Below are 13,745 nucleotides of genomic sequence, written 5' to 3' on the forward strand. Positions count from 1 at the left end.
TTTTACATTTCTCCAATTTTTTTTTTTCTAAAGCAAATAGTGCGAAAATTATCCTTTTAATTATTTTTAATGTTTTAACATTGTTATTATTTTTATTATAAAACGTAATTTTACAGAAGAAAGTACAAATATGAATGGACATATTTTATATACAATTATATATATTTATGAATATTTATAGGGATACGTGTTTATGTATGTTTATACATATTTATACGTACTTATGTATGAAAAATTTTTTACTGAGATGCAAAGACAAACAGCTTCGAATCTTTTAATATAAGTGATATAATGTACACTTTAAATTTCTTGTAGTGAAATCTCATTCCAAGAGAGTAAAAATGCAACCACCCTTGGCAAAAAATAAGAAAATTTCACTTCTTGAAAAAAAGTGACGATCTTCATTTCTTTGAAGTGAAAATTTACTTTAAAAAGAATTAAAATTGTCATTCTTTTTCAAGAAGTGAAATATTTTTAAGAATAATTACGACTGTATAAATGATATACATAAATATGACAGAGAATAATCAAACGCCAATAATCGCTCAAAGATAGATGTTATAAATATAATATATAGTCTCAATTTAAATTTAATTATCTCACAAGTGACTGTGCGCCGAAAAGTTTCTATATATGAAATAATTCCCCCTAAATGAAATATTTTTACTTTTTTTTTCAAGGATTGCATTTTCACTTTTTTGGAGTGAGATTTTACTATAAGAAATTTAGAGTACTATATACTTATCATTAAATGTGTCATTTTTTAATAAAAAGAAGGCGAACAATAATTATATAAGAACTCTTATATAATACGAGAAGAACCTTTCTATATCTGCTCAAAAATTTTTTTGTAATATAAAGGATGTGACTCAAATAAACTTTTATTTGAAAATTAAAAATATAAGTTTTTGATTTCTTATTAGGCGGACTATATACTGTAAAATTGATGAAAAGTTGACAATAATTAACGTCTCAAAAATGTTGATAATAATTGACAACGGCAGTAATTGGATGATTTATTAATACAAAAGCGTTGTAAATTATAGCTTTAAAATCATCATTTCTATTCTATAATTTTTAAATCTTCCACATTATTGATACTTTTCGCAGGTTAACCAAAAATCTTGGAACACGTAAAGGAAGTCGACAAGGCAACGCTGGAAATCGACTTGAATTATTAGTTCTGGTTCATTTACATCACGTACCATAGAGTATGTATTTATGAACATATTTTTTTGAGAAAATACGCTCCCCTAACGCTCAGATAGAACACAGAGTCATAAAGTTATAATTATAGGCTGTATTCCAAAATTCACTATTAGTGCTGAATCCATAATATATTTAATGTAAATTATAGATTATCAGTACTGGAACACAGCCATAATATCATAGAATATCATTTGATACTTAAAAATGAATTTATAAATGACAAATATGATCATGTTGATGTTCTTATGTTGTTATGATTTCTATATTCCATTTAGCAATAAATATACTAAAATATAACTAAAATTCATTTTCTTTCTTTATTTTTCTTTTTTTCTTTCTTTTCTCTTTCTTTTACAATCAGCAGTGATAAAAGCAATTATTTGTTGCTATAATTAAATTTCCAGGTGCTATCCAGTGAATTCAAATTATCTAGGAATTATTGTTGATTGTTAGTGCGATTGCTTCGACTAACCGGTTTAACAGAAAACTGGAAGAAGAGAGTAAAATTGTTTTCGTGTCACAAAAATTTATAAAGGATAGAAAAATGGTATATGCCAACATAAGCGGTACCACGATTAAGGGACCTTATCCAGAAATTAAGTACGTATGATATTCACTATATTAATGAAAAGCAAGAAAATCATATATTATGTATAATATATGTTTTTTACAATACATATTCACTGTACATAGAATATTAGAAAATATATATTATGAAGCACATCAAGCTAGAGAACACTGAATAATAATGTTCAATTGTGAATGTTCAAGCAAAGACAAGGAAAAACACAAAAATATGTCGTCAAGCCAACAACAGCAGCAAAATCGTCAGCAACAATCGTCAAGCAAGAATGATAAATATGGCACTTGGGGACCAACTTTCAAAAACAAGGAAAATTTTGTTGATATGCATAAATATTGATCCTTTCAACGAGATATGTAAATCCTTCTTACGTGATATGCGTAACCATAAATATACATGATGAATATATACATTACATGAATATATACATACATATAATAGACACATATTTTTTACATTATATATATATGTAGATACATATAACTGATGCACGTTGTTTTGTATTTCCAATTGAATGCCTCTAGAGATCCTTCAAAATGTTCTGTCACACGTGGATTCACCGATGACGGCGGTAACTTAAAGCAATGGAAGAAATATTAGAAACAAGAATAAAAGTATTAAGATATTTCAATCTATTAGAAACGAATTAGATGAAATATGTTCGCGTTGTATGCTCCAACAAGTTCCAACATAGGTACTTCAACGTGATGAGCTATGGATAATGTTGGAATATGTGACGCGAACAAACCTACGATTGATAAATTAATTAAAATCTTAAGATTAAGAGTGACCGTATGAATATATCAATACGATAGAGAATGCCATTAACGGTAAAGTTAGATGTTTCTTCTGGTGAAAATTTTTCTCAGAATTTTTAATATAATTTTTTAGAATTTCTACATAATTTTATAACTTTCTCATATTTTTTATATGAATTGGAACATTTCTCAGAAAATCTACATCTTTTCTCAGAATTTTTCATATAGGGTGGGCCATCTATTGGTACGTTTTTAAAAATGCGATCAAATGAGCATACATTGATATTTTTTATTAATTTTTTTTTTGTTGTGAAGCTAAAAGTATCCGCGTCAAGAATGAAAAACGATTTCGTTCATGTGGCTCCCTCTACTGGCCTTACAGTATGCCATTCGGTCACCCCAATTATTAATGACATTTTGGACTACCTCGGCGCCAATTTCACTCAAAACAGTCGTAATATTGTTTTTCAAAGCTGGAATTGTCTCACACTTTGGGCCACAGCCTCAATATTCTCGGGTGCGCACTGTCCGAGCTCTGGGACCACTTCTGTCATCCACTAACATCCCTTTCTCACGAACTTTCCTCACCAATTTGCGTATAGCTCCTTCGGTGGGTGCTCTATCACGACCCATATTTCTTTTCAAAATTCGTACAGTTTCGGCGACACAGCACTGACTTTGAAAATAAGTTTTTAAAATTTCAAAACGCTCTTCAAGAGAAAACATGTTGTTTCGTGCCGCGGACGGTATGACTAATAAACTGTCAAAATTTCGGGTCTGTAGCTCGTTCGGTGTTGCCATACGACGAAATTCAAAAACGTACCAATAGATGGCCCACCCTGTATATGTTAATTATAAAATATCGTAAGATTTTTAAGATTTTTTGTAAATATAATTTTTAATGAAATGTTCTAAAATCTAAAAAATTTTAAAATATTTTTTAAAAATTATGGAATGAGAAATTTCAGAATATTTCAGAATTCACTTGTATGAAAAATTCGGAGAGAAGATGTAAACTTTCCGAATATTCCTTAGTATTTCTGAAAAATATTCCAATTTATATAAAAATAATGAAAAAAATTTTCACCAGGGTTGAATAATATATATATTCTTTATTAAATCAATTAATTTCATTATATAATTGCGTGTCGATAATTTTCGGACTTCAACACAATTAGTCTGAAACGCTAATAATCCCACCTAAATTAAATTAGAAACACTATAAAGAATTTATAGCGAAAAATATCTTAGTCAGAGTTTGAACCTAGGACTTCTTAATATGACTTGGAAAATCTTATTTTTATTCCTGATATTTTCTCCATTATATGTGCAGAACCTCATACTAAAGATTTTCCGTTTAATATTTTGAAAAAGAACGTATATAATTAAAAATAAATCAAAAATAAAATGAATTTTTATAACTTACGTGGATATACAATATTATGTGATATTTCACAAATATTAATTACATTAGGTCTTCTTCTTTAATCATAATAATAATTTTTGTAACTTTTACTATTATTAAATACATATTACTTAACAAATACTATTTAACAAACGCAAATATTGTAGATCACCGATGACTCATATCTGGTGGTCAATTGTTATTTAAAATTGATTCAGCGTGAAAAACGTGTTAAATGCCGTTAAATATTATTATATTTATATATTTATTCAAAATTATATGATATTTCATTCAATATTCAATATTCCTTAGCGGAAAAACAATAGATCAATTATGTTTTCATAGTGATTAGCTAAATTAAACATTTTAATATAGTTGTTTAATAAATCCATCACTTTTCAACATCAAGATGAAACGATATATTAATAAGCATATTTGAAAATTTCACTAAACATTTCGAATGATAACATTTTTCTGTAACGATGCGTAAAAAAAAATGAGAAATGATCGCACCCTTCTTTCAAAATAGAAGTGTGATCGGCAAATCTGGAATCGAGTTGGAGTTGAAAATGTTAAAATAGGAAAGAAGAAAGGAAGGGCGGGAGGGAAAGAGGAAGGAAGGAAGGAAGGAAGGAAGAAAGGAAGGAAGGAAGGAAGGGAAGCTCGTCATGCTTTCTCGCTTTCTCACGCGAGCTTTTTCTCGCCACTCGAGAAGAAGTCGTAATCGAGGGTCGACATAGCACAGTGCATTGGTGCACTGATGCAGTCGGTCGGAGCACGCCGATTCATTCGGAAGTCGAAGGAAATAAGGGTGTTCGCGCAAGTTACTCGCGGATACTTCACATATCTATCCGGACGAACTATTTATTTATTTATTTATTTATTTATTTTTCTTTAGTTATTTATTTATATCAGTAATATCGGTCTGATATCGCTAAGCAGATTCGTGAGTAGCCTAAGGTTCGGCTTTCGCTTGTCCAATCACTCTTGTTTCTTTCGTTTCCATCACGATCTCTTCTCGGCGACACTCGCGACGAGTTCAAAGTGTATCCGCTACAAAGAAATCGAAGGAAGAAAAAGGAAAGTACACACACGGAACGCAAAAATCTCGCCAAGAGTCGACGCCCGCTGCTATTTCGAGGCTGCAGGAACATACCGGTGAGTTCTCATCGCGCTCGCTATCTTTTTCTGATCGATCGTTTTTGAATTACTGATAAAATTTATATATGATAAGAAATCTGCGACATGTGCGTAAAATCGAGCAGCGAAAATCTAAGGCCGACCACACTACCCGTTCAAGCATATTAAATTTGCATAAACAGCTGCATATTTGACAAATATTTGCTTGAATATGTGTGGCCGGTCTAACAATAGTACGATAGGACATAGTTTTTAAATCTAAATCACACGATCACTCTCTAAATCACATGATTAGTTGCTCTAGGGCGTGACTCGGATGACTCAACTTTACAGATTACTATTCTCAAGGAAATTTGCTTTGTCGGAGAATTAAATATAATTACTATTCTAAAAACAACATCTGCGTAATAGCCTCCGATTCGCGACAAGATTGATGCCAGAGAATCTTTCGAGTCGATGATTATTAGTACGACGCTAATAATTTCTTCATATATAAGAAATTTATTGTTGCAATTCTCGATTCTTTTTTTGATGTTTTGTAAGAACGAAGATAAACGTTCCAATGAGCGAACATGTATCTATGTCCGAATACTTACATAAAATTTATTATTATTAATGCTTTTTTTTATAATATAATAATAATATTGTAATTTAATTATGATTAAAGAGATTACAATTAAATTATAATATATGTAAGAGGCATTTGAAATTAATTGTAATATTAAAAAAAAATATATATATATATATACATATGTATATTATATATCAAGTTTTGTGTAAATGTCTGAATAATTACATATTCGATCACTGAGATACATTTATCTTATAGATTTAACATGACAATCCTCTTATTCCTAGAGTTAATTTAAGTTTGCAGAGTAAAATATTGTTATAGTAAATATGTAGCCAGATGAATGCCTAGACCGGAAATATATAGAAGCTTTCTCACTAGAGGCGCGGGATGATTCCTTATGTCGAGGGATGTCGACCCTCTTTCTCTCGCAGGCTTAATGCCGACACTCGTGTTGCATCTACATATAGATGTACAACGCCGTCGCGCCGCTATTTTTGTCAACGTTCAAAAGTCATCCGGGAGGGTCAAGGCGCAAGATGTAGTTGCGGTACCTACAGCAATAATTTGACATTCGCTTTCCTCGCCTTGCCATTCGTTTTACTATTGAAATATATAGTTTTTATTATGTAAGAAACGCCATTTATCGATATCTCTCATTGTTGCGGAGATTCTTTGCAGAAAATTAAAAAAAGTATCGTCCAATTTTAGCCAACATCCTATTGATATCATAATTTTATTGTGATACAACGAACAATTCTAAGTAATTAGATACAACACTGCGCAATTTCTTATATTTCGAAAAATGTATTTTACGTGATTTAAAGTGTTTCTTATCTGTCTTAAGTTAACAATACATTTTTTAATAATATACAGCCACAGGTCCATTGATAAAAATATTCAACACATATAATTAGTCGTATGGTGTAAGAAAGAGTAAATGCAAGAAAAAAGTTTAAATATCGATCGAAAAATATTCTTTCAATTTTGATGTAGTTGGATCGTTAATTTTTCACGCGGTTGCGGTATACTTGTTTATAATTATTACTCTAATAGTACACTTTATTTATACCTGAGGATATCCTGAGGATATCTTTAGGATGTTCAAAAGATATATGGACATCCTCTGGAAGTCTGTGATGTTAGGATATGCACATATGTTTTGCATTAACACAGCTTTATAAACAAAATAGATTTAAAAGAAACTATTGATAGTATAAAATGGACTAATGAAAAACCAAGATACTTTTCAATTGGAGACATGGAAACTTTCAATTAAAAATAATATAATATAAAAAGATATGTGTAGGAGATTTTTCCGATTTTAAGGATCATGATATGATCGATAACGACACTTAAAGAAGAAGTGTGTAATTTTAAGATATTAATATGTTTTGTTCTTGGTTCTATTTTTTAAATACTTAAAGAGGTTTTGGTTTTAAACTTTTTCAATAAACAAAACATTCTACGTGTTCGGATTGAAATCATTATTTCAAATCCAAACACATAGTGTGTTATTTATGGAAGAAGTTTGAAACTAAAACATCTTTAAGTGTTAAAAAATGTAGACAAAAACACATCATTTTAATATCTTAAAATTAAACACCAAATCGTCCATATCATAGCCCTGCCAAATATGGTAATTGGAATTAGTGTTTCGAATATACAATATTCGAATTAATGAATGAGTAATCATGTAAATACATTAATAAATACTTTTTATTTGATTTTAATGAATATATTTGTAAATATGATTACGAATATTTTTGATTTCGCATCCATTCCCACTCTGTAGCCATATAATTACATTATTTAATATATTTCCTAGTAAAACATTAACAATAGCCTTTATTTTCTCTTCGATATAATCGTATTTCCTAAACCAAACTCGCAAAGAATATTTTACGAACTGTAGCAGTTAAGCAACTACGCTTGTTTATAAGTAAGTCGAGACTATAAGAAAATGCATGCTCTATAGTATGCTTATATTAAGCAGTTAGAGTCACTATAACTGCTTATATCAAGTAATTATAGTCTCTGACAACCTTGCTAAGAGGAGGATACAAACAAGGTCATCTTCATAAACCTGTAGTCAAATTCAAATTTTAAATAGGACAGTAAAGCTAGTACAACAGAATTTGGTATAAAAAAATAATAAAATAAATGACCATATACCACAAGAGCTTATCTAAATGTTTATTATAGAGGTTACTAATTATCAGATTGAGGGAAAAAATGCTATTATTGATGTGGAGCTAATTTTTTAATTTACATTTTGTTTTCATAAATATTAATAAATATGTTCGAATACTCCTAAAATAACTATAAAATATTCATAATAAATAAAATTTAAAATTCATATTTATTTAAAATTGAAAACTTTCAGTTTTGAATAAATAAATATGTTTCTTATGTGAAAATTTTGAATGAATAAAATTGGTAGCTCAATTAGGAGTTTTTCATATTCATCAGACACACTAGTTGAAATCGATATGTTAGAATGGCACGTGAGTGCGCGACTATGACAAATCGAAAGCATTACATAGAACGAAGTGTCTACGATGCGACCGTCTCTAGTTAGGGCGAGTCAAATTCGAAACGCATTAAGGTTACAATCCCTCTTGAGATATTCCACGAGTTAGGGTACCCAACAATAAGTCAAGATATATTATAAGCTTTTCGCGAGGTCATTAACCTTTCTCTGTCCGATTTACAATTTTGTCACCAATTTCTAAAAAAAAAAAGAGTAATTACATTTCTGCAAACGTTTAATCGAGCTATTGTCTCGCGCTAAAACGTTTTTCTTAGCGCCTACCGTGTCTCTGGTAGCTCTCTAAGCTTTTATTATATCTATAATGTAATTTTTACATATCTATATATCGCACACTGACCGTATTGACTTGGTTCAATGGAAAACTTTTATGTGAAAAATTTTTTCGACAGGATCTACTAGGTGCGCAACTAAGTTCTCGCTGTTATTTTGGTGCCAGTGCCATGAAAATAACAGCGAGAACTTAGTTGCGCACCTAATAGAATAAAACGGATGTTAACATATTCCGCCGGTATTATCCCACGTTACTTTTCATTCTTACTGTTGGCGCGCGATCGCGCAAATTATTTTCTTCCGTGAGTTAATTACTTAATTCACTTTGTATCCGTATTAATTCACTTTGTGTAACTTAACTTCAACATGAGTTCATTTGCATAATGCGTATCAACTATACAATCGATACTACGTTATTTTTATCAGCAAATTTATTGTAGTTTCTTTAATTCTATATTATTGTTCGTAAAAAGAGATTATTTATCTACTTGTTTGTCTCTTTTTTATTTTTCTGTAATTTTGTGTAAATTTTAAAGAATGAATTGAATGTAAGCGATATAATACGAGAAATTTTCAGTAAACGGAGATGTAGAAATTGAAAAAAGATTTATCGCCAAGCTTGTCGTTCGCGGAAAAATGCGACAAATCCTATAACTTACAAGATGAAAATATAGAGGAAAAAGGCTGCTGAAGAAAAGAGGCGACCTCGTTCTAAAAATAGAAAAATTCTTTTTGTTCTTTTGCCAGATAATTGTTGGAAAAAACCGACTCTGGACTTAGCTGGGCGAGAAGTATTTTCAAGATTATAAATCGCTTTCTAAATTCACGTTTTCGTCAAAAGTCCCAAAAATAAAAATAAAAATTTGCGGAAGATTCTACTAAGATTGTACTAAATAGATTCATCTTTTATCGTTTTAAATAATATCGTCAAAGTTACTCCAATTCAATCGTTTGTGAATCTGAAAGAATAAATGATTACATATACACGCGCGACTCTGATCATTAATAATTATCCAATTATCCGATTGTTCGATGAATATTCCATTGCTCTGCCATGCATGAACATCGATTTAATTTTACGCTCGATAATAAACTAATTTGAAAAACGCGATTCTTTCCAGTAGATTCTCGAAAGCGTTATAAGCGAAAACTCTGCCAAGAAACCTCGCCATCTTTTTCATCCTCTTTGTTCCAAATATATCTGGGACCCCCTGCAAACACAAAAGCGTAGTCGTAACCACCATCCGGGATGAAAGAAACGTCTACAGTCTGCATATCCACTCTACGTATATAGAATGGATGTCGCTTCTACATATAGAATATAGAAGAAACGAACATGTATTTGTATATTTGTTTATTTATAGATGAAAAAGCTACCTCTACTCAAACATAATGCATAAACCTTACAGAAATGAAATTTAATACGAGAAATTATTTATTTCGAGTATTGTAACGAAAACACTAAACAGTTCTCACTCAAAATTTACGTAATTAATCACAACCTTCCGGTATTAAATTTCTAAGATAATCATATATCTTTATCTTCTTTTCGTATTTTTTTTTTGTTATTTTCCTTTTTATTCCTATCTACAGCAAAATGAATGTAATTCTCTGGAAACGAGAAAGCCCTGAAAAATAGTCGTATCACAAGAAAAGATATATTGCTTTTTATCGTATCTTTTACGTATTCGAACAAGTTGCATACGGATATATACATGCGACACGCGAGAATCTATCGACCGATGGTACGCATCAATGCGACGCGACGCATTTCCCTCGGTGATAAAATCTCAGAAGAATGACGGCGCGGCGTCTACCGGTACGTCGAGACGGCGGCGTTCGTGCCTCCCGAAATAACTGCCACGTATCCTGAATCCAAGCAGGAACCACGTATGTACGCAGTCAGGCCTCGCGAGGAACCGGTTGCCATGGGGCTACGAAAATAAATTTAAAAAAAACATTTACATCAAACGATATCACGCGCAATTCTTCGCGATATCGCGGGTTAATCAATCGATTAAAATTAACGCTAGACTTGCGAGAGAATGAATGACTTCGAGAAGAAAAATGTGAAACAGTATCACTGTAGTCGCTTCCAAATGGGATGATCGATCCTGCTTAATTATTGGGCCATTTAAAAAGTATCCGCGGTTTTTTTCATTCAAAAATTGAACAAAAAACCGCGGATACTTTTTAAATGACCTAATATAATCAACTGATCTTTTTTCACGACAAGAAGAATAAATTAGGATAGAATAGAGTTCAGATTAGAAGTTAATTGACAAGCATAAAACTGACGGGGATAAGTATCCGATTAGATTGAGATTCTTTCGTGCGAATATAACGTGTGCGAATATCGATATTGTTTTAAATAAATTTCTCGGTGTCTCTTGATGAGCAAAAGAGTAGCAGATCGGGATATTCTAGCTGAAAACTGAAACCGAGACCAGACGCTTCCATCTAAGGTAGACATTTTTGGTACAAGGGACGATGTAACGTGCACACATGTCGAGCGTGCCACGTGTAAAATCGGTGCGATTATTTAGAAGAGATCAGGAAAAACAAATAAACTAAAGAGTTGGTGTAATCAAATGTATCTTATATTCTTTGCTCGTACTCTTTATCCATAACTATTGTTCACCTTTTATATCTTTATCGAACTCTAAGATGAGCATTGCGTTCAAGTTTTATGAAACTTGGAAATGTCATACGCATGTATTTATTTTTTACGCATGAATATGAGCGAACTCAATCTTGCAAATTTGAAACATATGAATCGCTGGCGCCAGAGATATATACATTTTTATTTTGATTTTCTATTTGTTTAAGAAATATTTACTATTCGATGAAATCGTACAAATTCATCCTGTAGAATTATAATATTCGCGGAATATTAATTTGCAGAATTATTATTATTATTATTATTATTATTATTATTATAGATTTTTACTGCTGAAAACCGGGCGATGAAATTAATTGATACGATGTTATACCGCATAACGGTATTGACAAGTTGACTTATTTGTATATCACTCCATGTTTATTTTTTAAGCAATTGAAATAAATTTGTAGCTGAATCACACATTTCAGGCAGGTGTCACGTTTAATTTTAGAGTGGATAAAAATCATGTTTCAAACTGTTTAAAATATATGCTCAATCGATATTTTTAATATATATTTTTAATATAAACATGGTTTTTTATAATACAATTTAAAGTATGTATATGAAGCATTAAAAATATGTTTAAAAAAAACACAATGACTTATTCTTAAAAAAAAAAAAAATATATTATCAACCCTGTTTAATTTGACTTTATAAAAACCCGATGATTCTTAAAATGTGAGCAGTGAATGATCAGTTGGTACAAAATAATCCAGTTTATTAATTTAGACGAATGTAATTATAATTGTTGTCATTTAATCGATATTTAAATACACGAGACTCCATTTTGAAGAAAATGTCGCGGAAATCCCTACGTTTGCTATATTTGGCGTTTCGAGTCATCCTGTAGTCACGCGAGTCTAAAATTTTACTGCGATGTGTACCGCTATTGCTTTAAACTTGGACGCACATTCTCTCGTTGCGATACATAAGCGTACCAAGTATTTACGAGCATTCCTTGCCATGATTAAAGCTTTTATTTCTCTAAAAAAAGATTAAAATTCCTTATGTCGCATTTGAAAAGGGAAGAAAATTGCGCTTTGAAGCTCATAGATTCAATAGAATCCGGTCTTTCAAGTTATGTATACTCATAACTGTACTTTACATTTCAGCTCGTTACCGAATGTGCTATAAAACAAGAGATTCGTCCAATTGAAGTGGGAAAATATGAGATCTAGAGACTCCATCGTGTATACTCCAGTATCCCTTGGACCCGACACCGACGACGAGGAGACATTGGTTAATGAAGAAGTCTACAAAAATGGTGATTATTAAAAAAATTTATAAAAGCTTATATTATATAGAAAGTTTTCAATGTCTTGTAGTTTTTATCTACGATATACTTTGTTCGTTGTTTAACGAATAGAAACATATGATTGGTAGAAACGTATCAGTGAACAGCAAGATGATTAAAAATATTACGGTCGGAATTTTTATAGTTATTTCGCATTGTCTTGAAAAGAACGAATGTTACTTGACAGCGATAATCAATATTACACATAATATGTACTTAAATAATTCTGAATTAATAAATTAATCAATATGTACCTTAATTAGGGAAGGGGAGGGGGAAATGATGTATATTTAAATATTACTGACCAAGTCAATTCATCAGGATGTAATTGGAAATCGAGGATATCCGAATATATGCGAGAGTCTGAGTCAGCGCACCTACGTGCGCCACTTCCGAATTTGAACTCAAAGGAATCGTAATACACGTAGGTATTGCACACGTAGGTGTACGATGTACACGTAATTCTGAATGGATCCTCGTCCAATTCCGTTTATGGAAATGCAATATTTCGCGTATATATATATATAAAAGTGTTTTTATTATTAAAAAAGTATCATTATTATTAAATATTGACATATATGGACGTATATGATATTATTATTATTAATAATATTGATATATTTTTATTTAATAAGAATTTTATTAACATACAAAATAATAAGAGCTATTTTAAACAAGAGGATACGTAGCAAACATATGCCATGCACGTACTAAGAGCGCATATAAAACAACGAGGTCATATCTTTCCCCATGAAAATCTCGATCTTAGACACGTACGATACCTCGGCGAAAAGAAGATTACGAATTGGTAAATCAAATACCGTACTTAATAGTTTATGTCGTATTAAAATTTACTCGACGAAAATTTAAATGATCGTCATTTTTTTACAGTTTTTTCAATTCTTGTTAATTGTTCCGATCAAATTAAAATGAATGGCTCAAGATGTTTTCATATGTCTACGCATATTTTGATGTTTAATTATACCTGTAATTCAAAAAAGGGGAAGAAAAAAAATAGCAGTAGAGAATCATAGTGATCAAGTATGACGTTGACATCGAGCTGATCAGTTGTGACACATATTGTTATACATAATTGTAGCACAATTATGTATAACAATATGTCATGGCTTATTTCGAGCTATAATTAAATTAACTTTAAATTAATATAATCAACAAACGTTTCGACTTACAAAGCCTTCCTCAGTGTTAAAACGCAGAAATACAATCTTAAATTAATCAACTAAACAAATAACGGATACAATGAAAATTTAAAAACCATCAGTGGTGAAGTGTCAATAT

At 30.8% G+C, this 13,745-nt stretch overlaps 1 protein-coding gene and 1 long non-coding RNA gene across 6 annotated transcripts in view; one reads left to right on the plus strand and one right to left on the minus strand.

The window, feature by feature from the left end:
* Positions 1-1,614: 1,614 nt before the first annotated feature.
* LOC147911107 (uncharacterized) lies at positions 1,615-2,275 on the plus strand. The gene is made up of 2 exons (XR_015545474.1): positions 1,615-1,809; positions 1,981-2,275. It is a non-coding gene; the product is annotated as an uncharacterized LOC147911107 (long non-coding RNA).
* Positions 2,276-11,068: 8,793 nt separating this feature from the next.
* ringer (tubulin polymerization-promoting protein ringmaker) overlaps positions 11,069-13,745 on the minus strand; it is a 35,039-nt gene continuing 32,362 nt past the window's right edge. For 4 of the 5 annotated variants that reach the window (XM_087407237.1, XM_087407229.1, XM_087407240.1 and 1 more), the window contains exons 5-6: positions 12,258-12,405; positions 11,069-12,136 (exon numbers count right to left, since the gene is read on the minus strand). In XM_087407237.1, coding sequence (XP_087263363.1) covers positions 12,281-12,405 — 125 coding nt within the window. In that variant the 3' untranslated portion in view covers positions 11,069-12,136; positions 12,258-12,280. The remainder of the gene's footprint in view (positions 12,137-12,257; positions 12,406-13,745) is intronic. The other variant, XM_087407231.1, reaches the window with a different exon arrangement.

This window comes from Acromyrmex echinatior, chromosome 1 (assembly GCF_024713525.1).
Source record: "Acromyrmex echinatior isolate Ae372 chromosome 1, ASM2471352v2, whole genome shotgun sequence".
NCBI classification, from domain to species: domain Eukaryota; kingdom Metazoa; phylum Arthropoda; class Insecta; order Hymenoptera; family Formicidae; genus Acromyrmex; species Acromyrmex echinatior.